This window comes from Seriola dumerili, unplaced genomic scaffold (genome assembly GCF_002260705.1).
Source record: "Seriola dumerili isolate Sdu_G_001 unplaced genomic scaffold, Sdu_1.0 BDQW01000069.1, whole genome shotgun sequence".
NCBI classification, from domain to species: Eukaryota; Metazoa; Chordata; class Actinopteri; order Carangiformes; family Carangidae; genus Seriola; species Seriola dumerili.
In genome coordinates, this window is record NW_019174324.1 from 275,619 (window position 1) to 301,285 (window position 25,667).

General features: G+C 43.7%; 1 protein-coding gene across 1 annotated transcript in view; it reads left to right on the forward strand.

Moving 5' to 3' along the window:
- Window positions 1-25,667, forward strand: part of reck (reversion inducing cysteine rich protein with kazal motifs) — a 69,689-nt gene that overhangs the window by 21,872 nt on the left and 22,150 nt on the right. Inside the window, exons 2-14 of the mRNA XM_022743574.1 lie at window positions 652-710; window positions 4,142-4,216; window positions 9,269-9,305; window positions 11,520-11,605; window positions 11,710-11,757; window positions 12,338-12,371; window positions 12,632-12,829; window positions 14,103-14,367; window positions 14,459-14,632; window positions 19,313-19,525; window positions 21,700-21,836; window positions 23,105-23,248; window positions 23,379-23,567. Coding sequence (XP_022599295.1) covers window positions 652-710; window positions 4,142-4,216; window positions 9,269-9,305; window positions 11,520-11,605; window positions 11,710-11,757; window positions 12,338-12,371; window positions 12,632-12,829; window positions 14,103-14,367; window positions 14,459-14,632; window positions 19,313-19,525; window positions 21,700-21,836; window positions 23,105-23,248; window positions 23,379-23,567 — 1,659 coding nt within the window. The remainder of the gene's footprint in view (window positions 1-651; window positions 711-4,141; window positions 4,217-9,268; window positions 9,306-11,519; window positions 11,606-11,709; window positions 11,758-12,337; window positions 12,372-12,631; window positions 12,830-14,102; window positions 14,368-14,458; window positions 14,633-19,312; window positions 19,526-21,699; window positions 21,837-23,104; window positions 23,249-23,378; window positions 23,568-25,667) is intronic.

Consider the following 25,667-nt stretch of genomic DNA (forward strand, 5'->3'; position numbering starts at 1 on the left):
TGCAGAACAATATGCCTTACCTTGAGTTTTCTCCGTGAGCGTGATTTCATGTGTTACTGTACACCTGTATCCTGATAATAATGTGATTTTGTTGGATGTTGTACCAAACAATCCTCAGAATACTGTTTGCAGGCCGGACAGGTCTGTAGCACCATGATGCTTCAGTTATGGTCTGTTATTAAAAACAAGTTTATTATCATGAACTAAAACTAACAAAATGATGGAAAAACATTTTTGTTAACTGAAATAAAAATAAAATCGAGGCTTTATTAAAAATGAAAAACGATAACTAACTGAAACTAACCAAACTAAATTAAAGAGGAAATGTCTTTAGTTTTATTTGTTGCCTGTAGTATTTTGGGTGGATCTAATACATCAGAAACTTTCTGTAGAAACATTGTCGTACAGTGATGGCATGGAGCAGCTTGTGAGCCAACTTACAGAAAAAACTACTTTTAAATCAGCGTGTTTGTGAGAAATGTGAAGTTAGCTGCTGTTTCCTCTTGAACTCCTGCTTGCAAATCTCTGAGAAACCTCAATATTCAATGTGGAACAAGTTTACGTTTCACGTTCATGTTTCCCAGAGGACGAACCGTCTGTGATCTGATCTCTAACACGACCATCCTCTGAACTAACGGTGTCTCTCTGCAGATCCCGCCTGCTGCCACCATGCTGCCGAGTTTTCATCTTGTAAAGAAGCTTGTGACCAGGTAGGAACACACACACACACACACACACACACACACACACACACACACACACACACACACACACACACACACACACACACACACATCAGCCCATTATAGTCGGCGCATGAATAGAGGTTTTTGAAGGGGACTAGTGTAAAGTTTTTTTGTCTCTCCGCTCTTTGAAGTGCAGAATAAAAGTTCTGCCTCACCCTGCTGCAGTTGGGAGCAGGTGACGCTCTCTCTCTCTCTCTCTCTCTCTCTCTCTCTCTCTCTCTCTCTCTCTCTCTCTCTCTCTCTCTCTCTCTCTCTCTCTCTCTCTCTCTCTCTCTCTCTCTTCTCTCTCTCTCTCTCTCCCTCTCTCTCTCTCTCTCTCTCTCTCTCTCTCTCTCTCTCTCTCGTGTCCTTCTTTTGGACATAAAGAAGACGTGAAAGAAGCTTTTCTCTGCGAGCAACAAACAGGCAGAGTTCAAACCTTATTCCTGCTTTTGAAGTGGGAAGAGGGAGGGAGGGGGGAGGGAGGATGTGACGGGGGGGGGGCATTGAATCATCATTGCTAGCCAAAGAAAGACAGACGTGGACAGAAAAGGACATTCACTGACAGACGGAGGGATGGGAGGGGACGTGTCCAAAGAAAGAAAGTGTGAAAGGAAAAGAGAGTTATAAAGAGGAGGTGGAGAAGGAAAGATAACGGCCTGTTAGAGGAGTAATGGCCTGTAAACTCGCTTCAGAGGTTGTGGTTAAGGGCTCGAGTGTGTGGGTGGGTGTGGTCTGGTGTCGGGGTGTGGGGGGGTGTGGGGGGGTGTGTGGGGGGGTAATCAGGAGGACAGTTTTAGCTCTAACGGCCTTGTGCCTGGTTACACCCAGAAAACCAGCCGTTCCTCAAAGGCTCAGGTGGATATTCAGAGAACTATAAAGAACAATAAGAGAACCTTTACTTTGCTTTATTTAAATAAATGAATGAATCAGAGTGAAGGTCACGATGTGGCTCTGAGCTGCTCCCATACGTTTTATATGAAGTTGAGCATCACTGATTCTGGGTCCAGGGTTTGAAATGATTATAGTAGAGTATTATAATTACTGCTACTGCTCCTAGTATTATAGTAGCAGTAGTAGTAGTATTATTATTATAGAGTTTTTAATATGCTATAATAAGTCAGTTTCATCAAAGAAACTCTGGACTGTATTTTAACGATCTAAGCGTGTGGTGTAAAGCTCATGGGGCGTTTAGTCAGGTTAACCATTTAGCACAGTTCAGAAGGGTTGAACTTGTGTGTGAAGATCTGCTGGTAGATGGTGCTACAGTACAGAGAACCCACCACCACAGGAGTTCATCGTCCTGACTGATGAACCTTCAAACATGGAGAAAGCATCAGTGGATTCGACTGTTTTTGACTTGTGTTGGAAGGAAAACTTGCTGACTCTCAGGAATCCTTCGCTGTGCTGAAGCGTTTTTCTCCTGCAGTGTTGGATGGGCCCGGCGCTGGAGAAAGAGCCCATCAGTCTGCCAGCAGCACTTATTCACCTCTCAGACAGACAGACGGACAGACAGACAGAGTCTTACAAATGACCCACTTGGCTCGTTGGTTTTTCAGAGTTGGTCTTTTGTTGCGTTGCTGAGATTTCGTCTTTGATTATCTGCCAGCGAATCACTGTCGCTTGGCTTGGTGTTGTGTTTTCCTGTCAGTTCAGCGGGGGCGTGAGGACGTATGGAGAAGCAGCAGAAGAAGTTAACTGTCAATCTGCGTTGCATTCCTCTGATTTAGTTTGCTCCAACAAAGAGCAGTCCAAGAACACTTGATTACAACCACATCACGAGCACCTGCAGCCTCCAGGGAGAGTAGGCTCCAATGGTTTGAGCTTGAGACATGCTGTTTTTTCACATTGAACTAGAGAATCAGAGCTTTCCATCAAGCCTCCGTTGGTCCGTGTGAGTCACTGACTTCGATCGATAAACTAATATGAAATGTTCGAAAAGATTTGGAGATGCTTCTTGTTTGCCTGGCGCATTGCCGCTTTGCACTCTCTGTGTTTATCTGTTGATTCTCATCCGCCATCTTTGCTAGTGACGTCTAGAGCAGAGATGAAGGAGGTGGCGAGCAGTATAGACTACACAGCTTCTCACGCCGGAAGTGCATTTCTCTCCTGCGGTCAACTCATGAATTTATAACGTATAACTCTTTATGTGTGTGATGAGGTCGTCGCTTCTTTTGTGAGATGCCATGAACAGTTTGATCAGAGTGAGTGATGGCTCCGGCGGCTCCACACCTATTGTTTCGAGTTACGTCTCTGAATTGGACTTTCCTATTGGCTCCAGTGGGTGCTGTCACAGCCAATCAGAGTGAGGAGAAGGTGTTCTGAGTTTATTGAAGACCAGTCAGATATTTAGTGCTTTGGAGCTGATTTATAATCAATACTGCTCCAAAGAATGATCAGAACTCAGACTTCAATCACCTGTAGAACAACCCAAACAAATATGTGCAACTTTCTGTGTTGAAATGTTCTTTTGTTACCGTGGTTAATTGGTTACAACAGTGCTTTTGTATATGAAATAAATCAAACTTCAGGGTCTGTTTTCTTTTATGTGCCACTGTCCCATATTACATGATTAGCTGAGGTCGAGCTGATTCTGGATCTGTGCAGCTCTTGGTGAAACTTGTAAAACGTTTTTAGGGAAAACACAAAGGTATGAAACAACAGAAGAGTCCTAATGTGGTTCTGTATGAGCTCAGACTGCTGACTGTGTTGATCAGCTGCTTCACTACACTACGTCCCTTTGTTTAAAACACCTCCTCTCCCCTTCAACTGTCCCGTGCCTTCACCAAATAATCCTCTCACACTGGCTGCAGCTCATCAAGCGTCTCTGGGTGTATGGAGTCGCTGTAACGTCCAGTAGCTGCAGGAGAAAAGAGATGATCCAGAATCAGAGCGAGTCCTCCGTCAGTCTGAGCGTGTGAAGCTGTAAATCTCACTCACTCGGTTTAATGACTTCACACTTCAGCCAGAGACTGTTGGCCGCGGCTTCGTTCTCCCAGGCTCTCGCCCTGAATGTGTGTGCGTGCGTGCGTGCGTGTGTGTGTGTGTGTGTTGTTGATGCATATCACAGAGAAGTGTTGGGAGTGACTACATTATCCAACACTTTCCCATGGCCTCAACACATTCCTCTGAGCTGGAAAACAACAGTACAAGACTGAAGGTGCAACGAGCTCGTTTTTATCGTCTCATGGATCAAAGTGAAAATGATCTGCTGCGTCTGCAGATGCTGATCAGTAACAGTGACTCAATAATACAGTTTAGAAGTGGGAGGGGTTCTGGAGGTGTTTTTGTCTTTGTCTCATAAAATTCTCACACACACACACACACACACACACACACACACACACACACACACACTCAGTACATGGATTTAAGATGCGTTCATATGAACTCTGTGTTCTGCTCCTGTCCTGCAGCTCGCCACTATAAAGAGTGAGTCTCGTCTGAAGCATCTCCTCCAGAGGTTACCCAGTTACTGTCCAGAGTCCATGGTGAGTTCACTGTCCCTTCTTCACCTGGTTAGAGTGTAATCATCATGGATGTGCTGAATGTTTAAGGGGTTAACTCAAAGGTCCTTGTTTTCTCTCTCAGGCTGCAGCGCTGTTTCTTATTTTGCTGTTGAATGTCGTTGAAAGCTGAATATGTTTTGGTTTGTTGGTCGGACAAACCGGAAATAAAAGACAAATAAAACAAAGCAACTAAGTCATTAATCCAAATCGGTAATAATCAATGAAAATACCTCTGTCATGTGAAAGCACATGTGGTCAGGTGAGGCTGGGAACTCGCTGTCTGAAGCTGGTTTCTGGTGTCGAACGTGGACAGGAAGTAAAGGTGATGAGGGAACATCTGCTTTATTCTCCTTGTTTACAGTCATGAGAGCTGAGTCATTAGTTGTGTGGGAGTGAAATGTTGAAATTCCTTGAATGGCTGAATGAAAATGTGTCATCCACTGCAGCATGGTGTAAAACCTATAGCCCCACCCAACACACACACACACACACACACACACACACACACACACACACCACCCCTGCGATAACATCATATATCTCGATATCTCTGGACTGTTTTAAGATATTAGATTTAGTCAAACGTGCTGTAATCAGTGTTAAGACTAAATTAGCATCAACTCTCTCATTAGATTTATACGGGAAGTGGGTCGGTGGTCACGGTTACCAGAATACTGTAGCACCTGGTTAAACCGCACATGCACACACACACACACACACACACTCACACACTCACACACTCACTCTCTCAGCCCTTCCTCCCACCATAGCTAATTACAAAGCAGAGAGGCTGGTTTGGTGCTCGTCTATTAGAACCACACCAGTAATTAGACGCAGCCTTAAATGTTTTCTGTCATGTGAACATGTGTCCTGCTCTTATAGAACTAAACACTGTAAGGAATACACAGATATGTACAGTACACACAGTGCATGCAAATAAAGTTTAACTGCTTACACTGAAGGACAGAACCGTTTGTTATGGTTCATCTCAGAAACCATCTGAATTTAACTGTAGTCAACTTATTTCTTAACATGCTGTAGTTGATAGTTAAGTATATCAAGTAAATCTGGTCATGGATTTCAGCGCTGTTGAATCATGACTTCTTCAAAACACTTAAAGACAAAAATCTAAAGTGAAAATAAAGTTTATAATGAAGGTAAAAATCTAAAAACCGTGAAAGACAACAAAAGAAAAAGCATTAAATTGAACATGAGTTATTCAACATACCGGAAGCTTCAATTAGAAGATAAATAAAAAGCAGGATATTGACAGACCCACAGGACTACAGGATACCGTGTGCTAGTTCAAGTCTTCCTCGAAGTTAGGATGGAGTCATTTTGATGGGTGCTGATCTCTGCTTCCATCCTCCCGCTCTGCTGCGACTCTTTTACCAAGTTTTCATTTAAAACATTTTCAAACAAGAACGACCTCCGTCCAGACGAACACACACATACCTGAGCAAATCACGTTCACTGAGCATGTGCGAGCCGGTGTAAACAGGAAGTAGATTGTCTCCTCTGCAGTTGATTAGTTGCAAAAAATACTATGAACAAGGAAAAACAAAGACAGCTGCAAAGTTAAAATACAGTGTTTATCTCCTCAACAGCTGCTAGCAAAGACAACAAGGTCACTGTCGTTCATTATTTTATTCACCACTGGTAGTCCAGGCTGATGAGAGCCAATCAGGAGAGGCCGTGGGTGTGACATCATCATTTACAAAGGTCTCAGTTTCTGTCTGTCCAAACTACAACACAACCCCAGAGTTTTCAAAATAAGACACAACCCTGAGTTTTCAAAATAAGACATGTCCAGCAGAGTTTCTAAAACTCTCCATTTTCGGTGTTCTAAAACGGCGGCGTGGTGTGGACGGGCGGAGGAAACGTAGCTAAAGAGATGTGTTTTAAAATGAAAACGTAGCAGTGTGGACGTAGCATTTATTTTGCACATGGGTAAAGAGCCGTTTGAAACCTGAACGTCTTGTTACCAAGAATTCGGCGTTCTCCAGGAGAGCTCCAGGTCTCTCGAACTCCCTGCCTCGATTTACAGGTTTCTCGTTTGCAGACATTTAAGAAGTGATCCTCCTCTGGGGAGCTGACTGTAACTCGGTTACTTCAGCGCGTGCCGCTCAGTCTTTGTCTGGCCGTCCGCTGACTCCCTCTGTGTCTTCCTCCGCACTGATAAGACGTTAGGCTGTGTGTAGGAGGCTCCTCCCGAACTCATCCTTCCTGTTGTAAGAGATGGTGTAACAGCCCACACACCACTATCTTAATGATGTCGTCACCCAATCGAGCAATGTCCATCCTCTGAGGAAGATCATTAGATGAAGTTGAAAGCTCCAGTGAAAGCTTTTGATGAGTTGAACTGTAAAGTGTCAGGTGCTGGTCATATTTGTATTTAGTCCTTTTTTCTTTTGTTGGAGGATCCAGCTTACTATGAAACATGCAGAGTATACAGTATGTGCACATATATGTTTGATATTTACTCACAGTATTTTTCTTTGTTTTCCGCCCTGACAAGAACGAAACTGTAAAAGGAAACGGTGTTTAATTGGTCGCATGTGGAGCCTTTGAATTCTGAAATCATATCAGCCTCAAACAAAAAGGAAAATAAATAAATAACTGAGTAAAGATGTGTATCAGATGTACAAACAAAGGCCCCGGCTCTGTGGATAGACTGGAAGGATTTCTGCTTGGACTCGTCTAAACTGCACCATTATTCCTCCTGGCAGGTTCTCTGCCTTATTGGCTCCTGCCTCAACACAAATCATGTTAATGCTTCATGTAAAGACGCTGTTACTTCTCAGTCCGCCTCATAAATGATGCTGACGCCCGCCGACAGGAACCTTTGTTCCCCAGCCAAGAGACTGGAGGGGAGCGTTAACAGTGACGTGCTACGTTTACAGGAATGACCGTCCTGTCAAAGCGTAACAACACGGACGGTTTATGTCTGTCCCTGCCGTCGTCCCTCTGTCCCTTTAGGCAGAGAGACACACAGACGTGTTGGTGATGATGAATCCCACAACTTCTCACCACAAAACCGAAGGGAGTTTCAGAGGATTTATATGTTTCCATGTTTGTCAACACCATTCTGATCCAAGGAATGTCGTGTTTGTCCTCAGTGAAACTTCTCACCGCTTCCTCCCCAGCGTTTCACTTCTCATCTCCTCATCCCTTCAGTCAGTCGTTTGGTGCTTTCTCCTGCTGACAGATGCTTTTCCAAGCCGAGGAATTACTGGACAATTAGTCCGCCACTAAACCGCCTCATCACAGAGCGGAAAATGATTTGCCTCTATCCCTGACCGTGACCATAGATCTGTATATTAGACATTTTAATTACATAAACATTTCATATGGTGAAGTACTAATGTGAAACTTACCCAACAAAGCTGAAGCCATGTACCACCACCACGAGGAAGCCAGAGCCCACAGTCATGGATGTGCACACACCCGTGCTTTCATTCATACAGTTGCAGCAGATAATATTAAATATCACGATATTTCTTGCCATCAGAGTTAAATCAAAGGAAACTGGACTTGTGGCAGAACAAGTGGACGATTGAAAACTGTCACAGATCAAAGTAAAGTTGTACCATCAAGGGTAAACCAAAGGTTGTTTTAGAAAGTGCAAAAAGCATTAAACCATAAAAATTGTGTTTTAAAATGCCACTGCCGTCTGGAAGGAATCCAGGGAACCATGGAACTGACTTTTATTCTGTAGCTTAGTTCCTGTTTTATTTCCTCTGGGTCACAGGCCCTGAAACCTTTTGGTTGAAGGTAAACTAAAGGTATACTGTCTATACGTAAACAGTTAGGATGTATGTATGTCCCGGAAGAACACATCTTATTTTATATCTTAAGTAGTGCACTAACAGTGAACTTAAACATACTGTAGCTGTTCTTGGTAAGGACGGGTGGATTCCTTTGCACAATGCTAATTGTTTGGCTCCGTGACACCAGGACTGGACTGTGACTGCAGTTGATCCAACATGCTGCACATCTGGATGTTTGTTTAACCTGTTTCCTATGGTGAACCCTAAACCTGTCACCCAGTGAGAAGGTTCAGAGATGGAAGATGTCGTGTGTGACCAACAGCTGATTACAACTGTTGGTCAAACAAACCGTGAGCTATTTATCAAAAAGGGAGATGTGCACATGATGACGCAACTGTGTGCTGCAGTGTTTCAAATACGGAGAGCAGCCAGATGTAGTTACAGATGTTTGTGGATGTACATGGCGGTGCACAGACCGTCACCAGGACCGTGCAGTGCAGCTAACTGACTAAATCTGCTGCTCTGTTGTTGTATCGAGCTATTAACAATAATGGATATCACCTCCTGTGTCTCTTCTTCTCTGTGTTAAAAACAGTTCTGTGTTTCAGGAAAGAAATGAGCTTCATGTGGTACAGAGCAGTTTCGAGCTTGATTACTTATCTGCGTATTTTACTGTATGTGCCCTTTATGTGGGGACCAATAAAGTTTCTTGAATTGAATTGAATTGAATTGAATTACCAGAAGCCAGCAATAGTGGCTGCCACTTCCTTGTCCAACCAGACTTCCTCCTCTTTGACCCCTTTGACCAAACCTGCCCCAGTACCCATCCAGATGTTTGGCGGGAAACCCAAATCAAGCCCTCCTACCTCAGACCTAATCACCACCATAAACTTGACCTGGTCTCAGCGGAAACTGGCTTTTATGAACAGTATCAGCTCTTAGTGGCGTCTGATGGACAGACTCCGGCAGACGGGTCGACTGGAGTCTGAACTTTCTTTCCACATTAAAAATGCCACTTTAAACAGACCCACTGTAATAATGTACACCTTATTCAGTTGAAATTTAGATTGGGACTTCATCACCAAGACTTTGAGTGAGTCTAGTAAACAGTAGAAAGACTAGGAACATTACCCTCCTGAATGTGGTCAGTAGTAACTGAGGAGAATTCATGTTGTGTGACATGCACAAGTTCCGAGTTATGTGCTTATAAATGGAAACATGTTGATATTTGTCATTAACCTTTTTCCTCTCCTTTGTCTTTCAGAATGAACTGTGGATGTGCATCAACTCTACACTTCCAGGTAAGGAGGAATACTAATGTTGAAACCAAAAGGTGGAAGGTTTTTTAACATTTCTTTTGAATTTGGCAGCTGTTAGGAAGCGTCATAAAAGATCAGCTTCAGCATTTTTACATGAACAATGAGAGGCGTTGGTCGTACAGACGAACCCACAGAGACATGAGCTCACCAGCTCTGCGCTTCGTTCCAGCTCCACTGAACGATTTTGGGGCCAGTGGCACCGAACACCTTAAGTCTTCTGCTTAAGTCAAACTCTTGTTGTGATTTTCATCCTCTTCATTTTTCATTAGAAACTCAGACAAGTTGAGGGTCAGATACAATCAGAGGAAACTTTTCAGGAAACCTTAAGACTTAAGGGTCTTTTGTGCAACAGTTTTTATTCTAACAAAATCTTAAGTTGGACTTCAGTTGAAATCTTAACTTAAGGTGTTTTGTGCAGCTGGCCCAGTCCTTTCTGAGCCCGAAACATTTTCATTAAGTGCCGATAAACTCTCAGTCCACGACCTGCTCAGCAGTATGGTGAACATGGTGGAGCATTGAGGAGGTGGTGGAGACCGAACACAACAGAGAGGGAATACTGGGCCGAGATTCATCAGGTCACCAGAAACACGTCTCTGGGTTAAAGCTGCTCTCTGTTCTCTAACATGTTAACTTGTCAACTTTAGATTCAGACAGACAAACACTTGTTTTTATTCTCAAACGTATTCCAGCATTAAAACTTGGGTGAGGCTGTTGCTGTAAAGGTGATAGAAGATTCAGCGTGGAGACGCACTTCAAACCTTTGAAGGTTTTTCCAACGCGTTCTGACCGAGTGCTCGTCATATTTATGTGACTGACCCGAATGGACGTACAATAAATCAAAGGAAAACACCTTGACTCCGGTAATGACATGAAACATGACGTTCCACCCGAGCTGTATCTACTGTGTGTATCTGGTTGCATGAGAAGAAACAGTAACAAGTTAAAGCTGTGAGGGGAGCTGACCCTGACCGGAGCTCAGCAGAGCTGAAAGCAGCCTGCCGCCTCAAAGGCCCGAGTCCTGCCGCCTGAGCTTGGAACAAATCTACCTGTCAGAGGCCTAATAGCCTCCAGATTGGGAGGTACTGTTATTCTTACCTTTTTGTAGCCGCTAACCACCGACGTCCAGGCGGCCGCAGGAGTCTGGGAGAGATTGAACCTGTTAAGGAAAAGGCCTCTCAGACTGAGATATCATCGATCCTCTGATGTTCTCTGCATTCCAGCAGCTTTGAGGGTGTAACCGCTTCTCAACACACCAGCTTCAATTAATGCTCCCTTCATTTCACCCAGTGGAATCTGTTTGAACTCTAAATATAACACGTCTAACGGTCGGGGAGTATCGGTACAAAGTCCGCAGTTTGGCGCAGTTCAGTTTTGGGGCTGTGTTTGTTTTTGTCACAGCAGAGAAAAGAAAAGCAGAGAAGACATCAGATCATTACACAGGCTCTTTGGATGAAATAATACATTAATACCAGTGTCTACCTGGCATTTGGTTAGTAAGAAAATGAGTACAAATATTTGTTGTTGTTTTTTAGACACAGTCACAGATAAATTAAGTGCAACGTAGTGTTTCTTTGAAAAGAACAAAGTTATATTTATATATTACAGAAAAGGGGAAACAGAATACACAGCATGGTGCTTTACATTGGACTCAACACATTCACATGTCAGCAATACTTCATTGTTGGTACGAAAACTGCTGATAAATACAAACCATTGGACCAGCAGTTTAACTTTCTGACAGGCAGTTCAGTAGGTTTTCAACAACCCCTCCAATACAAAGAAGACTCTAATTAATTAATACATCGACTGGGAATATAAGTAACCCTTTAGGAAATGACTTACTAACAGGAAGCAGAGAAAAAACAACCAGTATTTTTGTGTCCAACTGCATGTTTTCATTTGAAATCACTGTGGCTGCTCGCTGGTTTGTTTACTACACTGGAGACCGGTGAGCAAAGATGAAGATGGAGTAATAAAGATAAAATATTCAAACACAGAACATGTATTGTGAATAAAACCACAAATGAAAAGTAAGATATTAAAAATCACATAAAAATGAAGACAAAGTCGTAAAGATAAAATGATGAAATGCTAAAAGAGCGCAGATGTTTGGAAGAGAATAAAACCAAAGCTAAACTCCGTAAAATAAATCCACATCACACATGGTTGATTCTGTGGCGTTGGATTTGTCTCCAGGAGTATCCAGGAAGTCAGACGGCTGGGTGGGGCTGGGCTGCTGTGAGCTGGCTATCTCAGCCGAGTGTCGCAGGGAATGCAGACAGGTGAGAGACTGTTGATATGAAGCGTGTCCGGCTTTGTTTGTGAGAACGACAGAACCACCTCTGCCGTCTTTACCTGCTTTGATTTCACTTCTTCTCTCTTATAGGCCTCGTCCAAAAATGACATAACAAAAGTTTGCAAAAAAGTCACAGAGGTAAGTGCGAGAGTCTCTGTCAGTTTCAGTTACAGTTTCTGTCAACTGTATTTCACATCTGTCACTGTTTTAAAAAGTGAATGTATAGACCCAAGTTGTCTTCTTCTTATATAACCAGATAAAAACCAATAATCAGATATATCACCAGCACTATTCCTAATACCTGCACGTCTACTACACGTTTTACTGGTGGTTCTACTGCTGCTGCTACTAATGTGGAAAATAACTGCTGAAAACAACATAAATTGGAAAAATAATGAAGATTGGTGGAGGAGAAATCCACCATTCTTCTATAAGATAACTTTTGAAATGTTAATCTTGATGAAGAGATGGAGCAGGGATTCCTGAGTGGGGGTGGGAACCAAAGTCGGTCCCAAGACGGTTAAAGGAATGAGAAAGATAAAACACACACACACACACACATATTTCTGCTGCACAAAATTATGTTGATATTGTCTCTGTGAGCAGCAGAAATAAACAGCTGTTGCTCTGTTCTTCTCCTGAACACTGATGTTAAATAGTGATGGAGCTGAGCAGCACAGGTCGGTGTCGTCACACTCTCTCTCTCTTCTCCTTCCAGAACTCTCTCTACAGCTGCATCACCAAAAATGAAAGTAAGTAGTTTCTCACATCCACAAGATGAAGAGTGAAGAAGCAGCAGATGAAATTGCTGATCTTGTCTCATCCTGTAGCCAATAAACAAACAAACCTCTCACTGTGTGTGGACCTATAGATGGGCTTGTTTGTGTTTCTCTCTCTCTCACTGTGTCACACATAATGTTAATACACAACATGCACACACACACACACACACATAGCAGAGCCGTGTTACATAGAAATATTGATGACGTGTGTGTGTGTGTGTGTTCCTCAGTGGGCTCCACATGCTGCAGCTATGCAGGGCGTCACACCACCTGCAGGGAGTACTGCCAGGCCATCTTCAGGACCGACTCCACGCCCACCGTGTCTCAGATCAACGCCGTCAAAGAGTACTGTCAGAGCCACAGCGCTCAGCTGCTCAGCTGCGTCAGCAACTTCACCAAGTCCTACCCCATACGCAGCCCCATAGACAGTACGAGTATTTTATTTATGATTTTCTTAACATTAGCACAAGCACAATAAACACAAGAGACAAAACACCCCGTTGCAGAATTACACAAGTTGACCGAGACACAAGGGATTCATCAGCAGAGCTCCCAGAGCAAAGTATCGACAAATGACCGGGCGAGACAGAATCACACAAAGAAAACTAGAGACCTCCTCGTGGTCGTATCCCTCCGCCACTAGTTCCAGGTCACGTCCCTGTTTATCCAGAGTCAGAGAAAATATTAAACATTTGCATGAAATTTAGTCATAATTGCTGTGAAGCCTTGATTTATGGCTAAAAAGTGTTTTCTGAGGTCACACTGACCTTGACCTTTGACCTTTAACCACCGAAATCTAATCAGTTTGCCGTGATAAAGTCTGTCTGAATGTCAGTCCCATATCGTTTTAAAGCAGATTAAAGAGCTTAAATCGGATTGATCAATATCTGGAATTGATAGTTCTGTATATTGGCCACACCCTCCTCTGACACTGTCAACAATCATAATCATGATTAATTTGATCAGAGTTGAGATCATGATTATTTAACACGACTTTATCAGTGACTTTGGAAACATCAAGCATTTATTATTAGTCTTTTTAACAGTTTCTCGAACTCTAAATACAATTCAACAGAAAAACAAAGTAAATGTAGATTCAACTGTAAAAGTAAATTTAAAAAATTTGATAAATAAAATAAATAATATATAATATCTGAATATATACAATTTAATATATAATTGATATCTCGATTATCTTGTTTTCATAATCGTTGGAAGATAAAATCTGAATAGAGAAAAAAATTCGATGAATGGCCCAGTCCTGTGCACCTGCACGTCTTCATACACTCACACACAGACGTATGTTTATGATGGCAGTAGCTGCTGGGAGCTCTGCTGACGGTGTACTCCAAATCTGGAGGGTTTGTTTCAGCTGAGATCTACAACAGATGCCCCAGAGTCGTAGCAGAATATCTGCTCCTCAAACCACGTGTGCAGCATCCGTCTTTCATGGCTGCTTCTCTTCACTTGGGAAAGACAGTAGACGGCATCAAAACCGTGAAGTCGTGACGAGGGAAACGTTATTCACCTTCACTAAGAAGGTTACGTTTTCACCTCTGTGTGAATTTCCAGATCATTTACTATGAATTTGAATTTTGCTCTTGAAAACGACAAAACAAGTACAAATAAGTTGCGTCACACATCAGAAACTGTGAATCTGTATTTGTCATGTTATAGCACATTTCCCACCTTCACATCCAGGTCTGTACTGCTGCGACCGGGCGGAGGCCACCCATTGCCAGGTGGCCTGCCGGAGAATCCTTCGCACCATGAGCACAGAGCACGAGATCATGGAGGGTCTGATCGAGGAGTGTGGCTCGCAGCCCCTCCCTCAGGAACCCATGTGGCAGTGCTTCCTGGGCAGCGCCCACCCTCCCTCCCCACCTGAAGAGGAGACCCCCCATCCCGCCAAGATGGACTGTGCCAAGTTGCACTGCTGCTCCAAGGCCAACACCTCCCTCTGCAGGTACAGCGCTGAGCTGACATCAGGAGGTCCATCACATGATACAGGCTGAGGTGAAACGTGCTCTGACACTGACTCTGCTCTGCTGTGACAGGGACATGTGTCAGGAGATCAGCACCAACTGGGGCAGCCAGACGTGGCAGGACTTCGACCAGCTCTGTGAGTACAACCCGGTGGAGACGGAGCTCATCAACTGCCTGGCTGACGTCAGAGAGCCCTGCCAGCTGGGCTGCAAGGACCTCACCTACTGCACCAACTTCAACAACAGGTCAGACTCCCGCCGTTCCCCAGGGTTAAACTGATGGTCGCCTGCTTCTCCTCTTTGTCATCAGCTCGTCATCCTCAGCGAGCCTTGCTCACAGCCCTCTCTAAAACAACAGAAGGATGCTGTCATGTTCTTTATAGAGTTTCACAATGAAGAGGAAGATTTAATAATAATAACTGGGTCAAAAAGTGCAAAACTGGTAATTCTCCTTTCATGAGTTACTGCTCCTCAGTCTGAATCAGAAACACACAGTTGTATATGTCGACACGGCAGCATGTGTTCTGACACAGAACGTTGTCCGGATGCTTTTAGCAGCAGGTTGAACAAAGTTACTTTGATTAATTACATTTGTGTTTTAGTGGGTTCAGTTCAAGAAGAGCAACTTTACACGGCGGGGCTTCAACAATACGACGACTTGTGAAGGTGTTTTTATTTTTAGAAATAGTAAATAATAATAACTCTGCATTCACAAGTCAAATGACATTTCAACTGCTTTCATCTCTCTCTCTTTTCTTCTGCTTTCATGTATTACTCTTCAATGACTGTTCAGCTGCTTCCCTTTCCTACATTTCAACTGATATTAACTGCCTAATAGACTAACACTTCAACTATCTTCACCACTTCACTTCGCCTAACTGGTTCACAGTTCAACTTTCATTTCTGACTCTCTGTTGCTTTCATCTCTTACACTACAACTGACAGTTCACATGCTTTCAGTGGTATAAATGACATTTAATTTGCCTCTCAATGCTTATATATTCACTGACGCTTCAGCTGCTTTTAACTTTTACACTTCAACCATTGGTTCAACTACTTTCACCTCTGACATGCTTACGGAGCTTAAACTTGAAATGAAAAATTCAAATGACACTTCAACTCCTTTCAGTGCTTCATCTTTAAATGATACTTTTACTCTTTTCAGTGCTTCATCTTTAAATGACACTTCAACTCCTTTCTGTGCTTCATCTTTAAATGACACTTCAACTCTTTTCAGTGCTTCAACTTTAACTTACACTTTAACTCCTTTCAGTGCTTCATCTTTAAATGATACTTCAGCTCCTTTCTGTGCTTCAACTTCACATGACACTTCAAATCCTTTCAGTGCTTCATCTTTAAATGATACTTCAGCTCCTTTCTGTGCTTCAACTTCACATGACACTTCAACTACTTTCAGTGCTTCATCTGTAAGTGACACGTCAACTCCTTTCAGTGGCTCAACTTCACATGACACTTCAACTCCTTTCAGTGCTTCAACTTTAACTGACGCTTCAACTCCTTTCAGTGCTTCAACTTTAACTGACACTTCAACTCCTTTCAGTGTTTCAACTTCACGTCACACTTCAACTCCTTTCAGTGCTTCATCTTTAAATAACTCTTTAACTCCTTTCAGTGCTTCATCTTTAAATGATACTTCAGCTCCTTTCTGTGCTTCAACTTCACATGACACTTCAAATCCTTTCAGTGCTTCATCTTTAAATGATACTTCAGCTCCTTTCTGTGCTTCAACTTCACTTGACACTTCAAATACTTTCAGTGCTTCATCTGTAAGTGACACGTCAACTCCTTTCAGTGGCTCAACTTCACATGACACTTCAACTCCTTTCAGTGCTTCAACTTTAACTGACGCTTCAACTCCTTTCAGTGCTTCAACTTTAACTGACACTTCAACTCCTTTCAGTGTTTCAACTTCACGTCACACTTCAACTCCTTTCAGTGCTTCAACTTTAACTGACGCTTCAACTCCTTTCAGTGCTTCAACTTTAACTGACATTTCAACTCCTTTCAGTGTTTCAACTTCACGTCACACTTCAACTCCTTTCAGTGCTTCAACTTTAACTGACACTTCAACTCCTTTCAGTGCTTCAACTTCACGTGACACTTCAACTCCTTTCTGTGCTTCAACTTAAAATGCAACACAATGTTTCACATGCAAGAAAAAACACATTTGAGCTGTTTCCACCTGCAACACTTCAGTTCCTTCAGTGTGTGTTACTGTGTCTTCATGTGAACATCTGTGTGACAGTGGAGAGCAGGAACAACAGGCAGATTGACACTGACCCCACGGTGACCCTGCAGTTATCAGCACCACAGCGTGTTTTACACACTTTCTACAGATGGGGCCAAAGGCCAAATGGAGCGGCTTCAAAGGCTTCGCTGGGAAGTCACACTAACACACACACATGAAAACAAACTCAGATGAACTTCACATATACACACAGCGGTCTGCTGATCACCCGGTGAGCGAGGCAGCCACTCGGAGCTCTGTGCCTGGGTTAGATTCCACTGAAGGTGAAGTCTGAGTGTCAGACACTGAATTAAAGTCACGGTGATGTTGTGTAGTTTGTTGAAACAGTTGGTCCCTCAGTGAGGCCCGGGACACGTTTCCGTTCACACTGCTGAAAGAATGTGGCCTCATGTGGCACAGACCACCTCCGAATGTGGTCAGATTTCAGTGTGTCCTCAATATACATCTTATGTTCATTCACACCTGTACCTGTGAGCCGCTCGCCTCCTATCAGATCATCTGATGCAGGTTGATTCCAGGTGTGAACAGGCCGAAGACACAACGCTCGTTACCCTTCAGCGTCTGAACGAGCTGATCAAAGTCAAACCTTCCTGTTATTTTTCACAACGAAAACCCGTTTGACAAATTGCGGTTTTAGATCACGACGGCATGGAGCTCGTGCTGTGGCATTGTGGGACTTGGAGTTCAGGCAAACAAACTGCGTGTGAGGAGGTCTTTGAGTTTCCTTTGATGGGCTCCAGGAGAGCCTCGTATGGCTTCCTCCTCCCCTGAGGGGTTCAAACACTGGGCTGTGTAGCCGGGAGCAGCATGGAATACAAACACTGGGCTGGAGGTGGTGTTTCAGGGCGAAGGAGCTCGGGGCGAATAACGGCGTGCGTCTGTGTCGAATCTTAAATTAGAAACAAATCCCTGAATCCATCAGGCCAGTCCTGATTAACAGCCTTTCATCTGTTCAGTCATTGATTTATCATGTCACAGTTGGTCTGCCCCTAGTGGTTATAATGAGACACTGCAATATTCTTTGACAGCACATGAGCCCATAAAGGTCGGGTCCCCAAAGTCTCGTCTGAGCCTGAGCCCCCACCTCCACCTCCTCCTCCAGCGTGGTGCATGCAGGTTCACACTGTGCGAAACCAACTAGTTTTAATGATGTGATAACCAGCTGTGTCTGAAGGTAAGAGTGGGTTAACCTGTGATTCTACCTGTCACACTTGTCCTCCTGACAGCGCCTCTGTGAGCTTGTGTGCTTTGGAAAGTTACTGAAAGATGTGGGTGGAGACGACGATGATCCAATCTGAAAAGCATTTGATTTGAAGCACACTAAGTCCCAAGTCTTTGCTAAACGTGGACAGGCTTCATGTTAGTGTTGCGGTCTCCTGGTCGACTGGTGGATCGGTTGGACAACGTGCAGCCCTGTTTCCTGAAGTTTACAGTCTGAGATACTTGTAGATACTCTTCCAGGTTAATGAGGAGTTTATCTATATATTTATATTATTTATATATGTGACCACACAGAAAAAGTTAAAGTCAAATAATGGTGTAAACCACGAGGAGCAACGCTGGAATGAGGTAGTTTTGGTGTCGTGGTCGTTCACAACTGTAGATTCTGTGACGTTTTCCAAGACACAATCATAAAACAAACCCATGTATATTGTTTCTGAGCATCGTAAATACTTATGAAATTAAACAATTTGAGCCAATACTTCCAATGAGCATGCAGAAAGTCTCGAAGCGTGGTATCAGTGTGAGCACAGCTACACAGTCTGTCCTGTCTGCCACACTGTCCTCGATACCGGCGCTGGAGAAGCCACAATCACAAACTCTTTAACTTACTTTGCAAATCACATTATATTTTACTGTGTTCAGACTGTAGTAATCATGTGTTGTGATTCCGCCCACGCTTTCATTGTAGTTCAACAACAACAGATTTGCCAATCAATAAAAGCAGATGTGATATTTGAAGTTTCAAGCTGAGTTTCGTTCCTTATTGGAGATGAACAGAAAGAAATTGCTGCTTTCTTTTGTTCTTCTCAACCTGAAAATAAAAAAATAAAAACGATATTTCTCTTTTCTGATTAAACTTTCGTTCTCCATTAACTGAACTCAGGAGCGATCTTTAGAGAGTCGCTCTCAGTACGAATCAGCTGACTGCGCCATTTAGTTTTGGTTTGAGGAAAACCACTGTTGACCATTTTGGGGTTAAATAAAGTCAAGGCTCCTGGGTTAAACACACACACACGCACACACACACACACACACACACACACACACACACACACGGTCGCTTCAACATAAACAAAGCAGCCACTCATCAGGAGCGAATGGAATGATGGAACCACACCCAGGACTTCTGCCTGGAACCTTCTCCCGTTAAACCACCAATTAGCTGACTCACTTGAGACCAAACCCACCAATCAGACATCAAAGTCACTTCCTGGTGCAGCAGAGGAGGAAAACAACCAGCACATTCTCTAGAGGAACATGAGCTCCCTCTGTGAGGCAGCACCGCTGCCCGCTCACCTTGCTCTGCCAACGCACAGACTACAGTCCCTCTCAGGCGTTGTTGATTATTATGATATATTCTTACTTTTAAGGAACCAGCTGTTTGTGTCACTGTCAGCTCTTGTAAAGGTCCCTGTGTCTGTCTCTGTCCTCAGGCCCACAGAGCTGTTCCGCAGCTGTAACGTCCAGTCGGACCAGGGCGCCATGAACGACATCAAGCTGTGGTCCAACGGGACCATCAAGATGCCGTTCATGAACATCCCCGTGCTGGACATCAGGAAGTGTCTGCCGGACATGTGGAAGGCGGTGGCCTGCTCCCTGCAGATCAAACCCTGCCACAGCAAGTTCAGAGGGAGCGTCATATGCAAGTAGGTCTATGTCCGTTCAGCATAAACAAGCTTTATTTCTAAGGGCAGGAACACACTGGGTGCGTGGCGTGTGCGTGGCGTGTGGAACATCTTGGTTTTCATTTTGCCGCTCACGTTAACGGGTCAGAGCGGAGGCGTCACGTGATCTAGAGATTCGGCTTCTCGCCTATGTTACACGTGTGACGCGCCTCCCAGAAAAGATAGACACAGAAAAGACCTGATGATGTCATAGTGACATCATACCAGCAACATCACATAAAACTGACACCTTCCGCTACAGTTTCTAAGTCTAAGTCCATTTCACACCAGTGAATCCATCAGTGCAGCAAAAGTCATGTCAGGTTTCCTTCTTTGGCTTTTAGCCCCAAACAGTGAAAAGGTTCCAGTGAATGAAACTAAACACTTGAAGTTTTACAGCATCCCTCCTCCCAAGCTTTCTACGGCACAGAGGAAACAACTGGAATTATGTGGAAGTATGAAAACATTACTTCTGTCAACGGAGCTATTTGGAGGCTAAAAAGCTAATGTTAGCATTAGCAGCTTTTGGAAAACAAATATCCTGTTTTGCTTCTATTTCTATCACTTCTTTTCTTCTACTGAAGTTAGCGTGCTAACCAGCTAGCTCTGGCCTGGTCGGCCCGACTCGTCACTTTCCGATACCGAGTCACTGAAGGACGTACAGTCTGCCCTGAAGAAGCAGCTGCTCAGAGGACGTACAGTATTATAACCTCTTGTCGTGTAACTGCAACAATGGCTGAAGCTCTTACCATGACTGGTAAATAAACAGCTGTTAATGCTAACATTATAATGCTAACCTTGTAGCAATAGAACAACTTACAAATAGCTCCTTTAAAGAGAAAGTGACAGCAGAGCTCAGACTCTATTTGAATATATGAGAATTTACATATGTAGAAGATGTTGGAAGAAAATGGTGCATAATGCATTACACTTGAGAAAAAGAATCTGCTCTGTTTTTCTGAATTAACGAGATTATTATTTCAGAATTCAGCATTCAGAGCAGGGATGTTTGAGAAAACTTTTTAGAGTTTTGAGAAAAGTTTTCATGAGAAAAATAAATTCCTGCTCTGTTTTTCTGAATTAACGAGATCACTATCTCTGAATTCTGAGAAAACTTTTCTTTAAAATTTTTTTTTTTTTAAAGTTAATTAATTAGATCATATCTCAGAATTCAGAGAGAATAATCATGTATTTTTGAGTTAATCTCACCCAACAGGTGACAAGCTGACTGCTCACCACGGGTCAGGGATCAGTTCAAAGCCCCAGCATAGGCGCTGTGTTATACTCTGTTCAGTGCAGATTAGTGGGTCATTGCTCATAATCCATGGATCCCTAAACACTATTAGCTTTAGCTTTTACTACAGCTAAATTTAACACATATCCTGAAGCAGCCTCTTTCTGCTTAAAGGCTTTTCAACCGTCCAACAGACACTTGTTGAAAGCCCGTTTTAGTGGCTCTGCTGCTACAGTCAGTCCTCCGCTCCTCAGTCTGGTGCTTTCTCTAACAGGAAGTAGTTTTGACCTTTCCCAAGTCTTTCTCAGAGCCTCTTACTGGCAACAGAAGCCGTTGTGTGATCATTTGAATTGCGCTTCAGGCTGCTCGGATCATAAAATATGCATTTTTATGGACTGGTTGTGGTGTAATTACTCTTAATGACTCTACGTCTCATTTGTGGTTTATTTTTGTCAGTTTGTGGAGTTTTAGCTTCAGGTTCAGTCGTTCTTCTCCACCTCTCCACTCTGCACATTATACAGTGATGTCGTCAGTGGTGAGTGATGAGAGTATAAATACATCTGCCTGGGGTTTGATGGACAGGTGGAGGCCCTGCCCTTCGCTCAGGATCTGCTGTGTCATGTCTGGAGTGTGTGTGTGTGTGTGTGTGTGTGTGTGTGTGTGTGTGCGCTACATAACGTCCCTCCACCCTTCAGACTATATATCTTGTTCAGTCATTTGTCAGACGCTGGCCTCCTCTCAGGTTTTAATCTTCCACTTGTCTTGAATGACATTACACCCTCACACACACACATGCAGCCACAGGCGGTGTGTGTGTGTGTGTGTGTGTGTGTCGACAGAGCCTCTCGCTCTGCACCCAGCCCGTCTCACAACTCTCTCCACCTTAACACTAAACTTGACTCCGTGTGTTATCGTCCATCAGGTCGGACTGTGTGGACATCCTGACCCAGTGTGGGGACAGGAAACGTTTCCACGAAGGACAGACACCAGAGAGGATCTGTGAACTGCTGTCGCCCATTGATGACCCTGAACGCTGCATCCCCCTCCACAGATACCTCAGTGAGTCACGACGTACGCTTCCTGTCCCTCTGAGCGGTCGTTCTTCCCTGTAGTGAGACGTAGAGGAGACACATATCTGCTGCTCTCAGTCTCTGGATCATGATCGCTCAGTTAAACCTGCAGGTGATTTTATCTGCTGCCACCAGAGGGCAGAAGAACACAGAGGCTGCTTTATATCATCTAATCAAGCTTCAGACAGAAGAGCATGATCGTCTCATTGGATCTGTGCTCTTTGGTCCAGTGGATTATAATGATTATGGATTATCATGAATATTTATTCAAGGTTCCCACAGGATGAATCTTATCACCTGAGTGATTGATCTTGTGCCACCAGAGGTGAATACAGGTCAAATATGTAGTTAATAAAATGTCTCTCTTCTATCGGTGGAATCAGCCATGAAATTAGATTCAGACATTCATGTTCAGGATGAACTGTAATAACTTCATCTTCATCTTCAGGTCAAATATTGATTTGTCTGATTGATTAGTAAGACATTAGCATTTAGCTCAAAGCTCCTCTGTATCTAAGTGTAGCCTCACAGAGCAGCTAGTGCAGCTAAAGATACAAGTCAAAAGACTGAACTGTGACGAGAAGTCACTGGTTCTAGGTCAACGTTTGGTTGTGAATATGTTTTGATTTAACAAGTCTGAAGTCGTCAGACTCTCGACTCAAGTCATGTGACTCTAGTCCACACCTCTGCTAAAGAGCTCATTAGTGGTAATTTAATTCAAAGGTAATATAGAAATATATTGATTAATGCAGTTACACAGTTAAGTTTTCTAGTGGCCGATTGTGTCAGTAGCAGTTGTCACATGTTACATTGGAAACTGTCACATGAGAGTCATTTGTACGGTGGCCCTGAGAGGTCAACACACTGCATCTTAATAACACACATGTAAACAGACAGAACACAGACAAATACAGAAAACATCTTCATCAGTTTGACACATGAGCTGCACATACTCACAACACAACACAAGTGTTTCCAGGGGACACTAAAAAGTGTTGAACCGGGCGGGACGCACTTGTCGTTCAATGTTTTTAGCCTCAAACGTCACAAAACAGCCTGGTTCATCACTTATTAATGTCCCCTGGAAACACTCCTGTTGTCGTCTGTGCTACTCGCGTCTGTATTTGCATGTGTTTTGTGAAGTTGCAGTGCATTGAGCTCTCAGGGCCACCGTACATGTTTCTGCTAACTAATGCAGCGAGTGCACATGCTCACACTGTCACCAACTGACCAACTGTTTTCCCCTCCCCTCTCCAGCCCCCAGTTCCCTTGGCAACAACATTGTTGAGGAGGTCATTCATCCATGCAACCCCAACCCCTGCCCCAGCAACCACCTATGTCAGGTGAACAGGAAGGGTTGCCTTGACGAGCTGAACTGTCAGCCGTACCTCTGTGTCCCAGGTAACTACCGGCTACTGCTGCAGCTCAGCAGCTTCACTGTGGCTAACAACTGTAGCATGGCAGTCATTGTGTGTGTGTGTGTGTGTGTGTGTGTGTGTGTGTGTGTGTGTGTGTGTGTGTGTGTTGTCAGGCTGTAAACTGGGCGAGGCCTCGGAGTTCCTGGTGCAGCAGGATGCTCGTATCCAGGTGCCGACCCGCACCGGTCCAGCTGGGTGCTACGAGGTGTGCAGCTGCGGTCCCAGCGGGCGTCTGGAGAACTGCGTGGAGATGCCCTGCGTGGACACGACCAAACCCTGCATCGTCGGAGGACAGAGGAAGAGTAAGACCCCCACCCCCCACCCCTTAATGTCCCTCTCTGTCCACAGTGTTCACATCGGAAGAATTTCTTTCATTAACTAAGTCTGCCGCTCGCGTCTGATTGAGGTAGCAGTGATGGTGCTGGTGAGCCCATGTCCCTCGACGACTCTCACCTCATTAGTGATGAAATAATTTGAAATAAGCCATTACATTCATCACTTCCTGTGGAGAGCGTAATGAAATTTGGACAAGTATAATTTATCTGCAGCATCTAAATTAGAGGAGCGGAGCTCTGCTCGCTTCACGCCGTGTAGCTCCATCAAATGAGACGAGGTCGGAGCGGCGGCAGAGACCATGTCAAACCCCGCCTCCTGCCAACAGTCAGTGAGACTTGTTTATTCATACAGTTAGTTCCTAACAGCTCACTTCCTGTCAGTTGCACCAGTCTCAACGTAGCCATCACTAAATTAAAACTGTTTCTACTACATACATGGACTCTTACACTGAGATTAGAGGCTGCTAATTATTTACACATCAAACCAACCAGTTTGTTACTAAACGACCCGATCAACAGCTGATGTGACTGTGTAAACAACAACAGCTCGAAATACGAAACATGCTCATTCCACTGATAACAGACTGAACAAACACCGTTGGTCACATCATCAGATTCTTCCTAGAGATCAGTGCAGCTGTGAAATGTGAAGGAGCTGCTGCTTCACTGTTCTCCACTCTGAATAAATATTGTGATGGGTGTGCAAGGCACATGATTGGGTGGCACAAGGTTAAATGAGGGAACAGAGCTGCAGTTTATTGAGGGAACTAAATTAATTTGTATAGCTCATTATCACACACAGAGATCATTCAGTGTACTTAAAAGAAATAAAACAAGCATGGAAATAGAATTAAAAAGCATGATAAGAAAAGAGTAGAAAAACACAGATTATAAAACAGATCATTTCTGATTAAAGTGTCAGATTAAAAGATTAAATGAAGGCGGTGCAGAGTAGAGAAAAACATTTCTGAAATATGTTTAGGACCCGGACCATTTAGTGGCTTATAGACAATGAGTAAAACACAGAAGGAGCCGTCAGGTTAGCTGTGCTGTGAATGTTCAGACAGAAAGAGGCGTGACACATTTGTCAGTGGTACAAACCTCTGGAGTGAGCTGTGTTGTCCAGTGAGCGATCGAGCTCGATAGCACGCTAACTGATGAGTTGCTGCATGTTGCAGTGATAGCATGTTACCCTGTTTATACCTCTGCGAAGGTCAAACATATGCACTGACACATAAAACTGTTTCATTACAGCAACGTTAGGCGTCCAGGCGCTTTGGTCTCGCTAAGATTCTGGTTTTTACAAATTGAAGAGTCATAATTATGACAACTCAATATGACGTGGACGCAGCGTGTGTGAACGCTCACAGACAACACCTGCGTATATGAACTGAGAGCTGAAGGTCAACAGGCGGCTCCTGCTGCTCTGTACATGCGAGCTTGTTCTGACTTCTCCCATCATCGTTCATTTTCAACATCACAACAAAATACTTTCAGGATTATTCCCTTAAATCATCTCTGCAGCAACAGCAGACGCAGGAGTTAAGAGCTGAAGATGTTGCAGGATCCAGAGCCCTCGGGCACTTTCCACTTTCTGAGACTCATCAGCAACTCATCAGTCGCTGTAACATTCTTCTTCATTTCAGACTCATCATCGTTGCATTTTGATCACACTGCACTGCAGCTAATCTCAGATCTTTTACCTTTGAAGTTGAGATATAACAGCCAGTGGAATTCAGTGAAGTGAAGTAGGAATGAACATGAGAGTCCTGGTTTGGGTTGCACCATTATGACTTATGTAGTATTGACTGTAGTCATGTTTAAATGTGCTGCGAATATCTGGTTGAACATCTGGTTGTTTTTGATGCGGCCACTGGGGTCAAGTCAAAGTCAGAAAACTAATCATTTATAATCAGTTAAAATTCTACAAACAAACTATCCAGAAATGCATCATTGCAGCCTAACAGCCTAACATTAGCTGATAGTATTTAGGCGTCAAACATCAGATTTCCTGAAGCAGGTTGCACCATTTCAACTTGTCACACGTCGCAGCTCGTGGTGACTTCA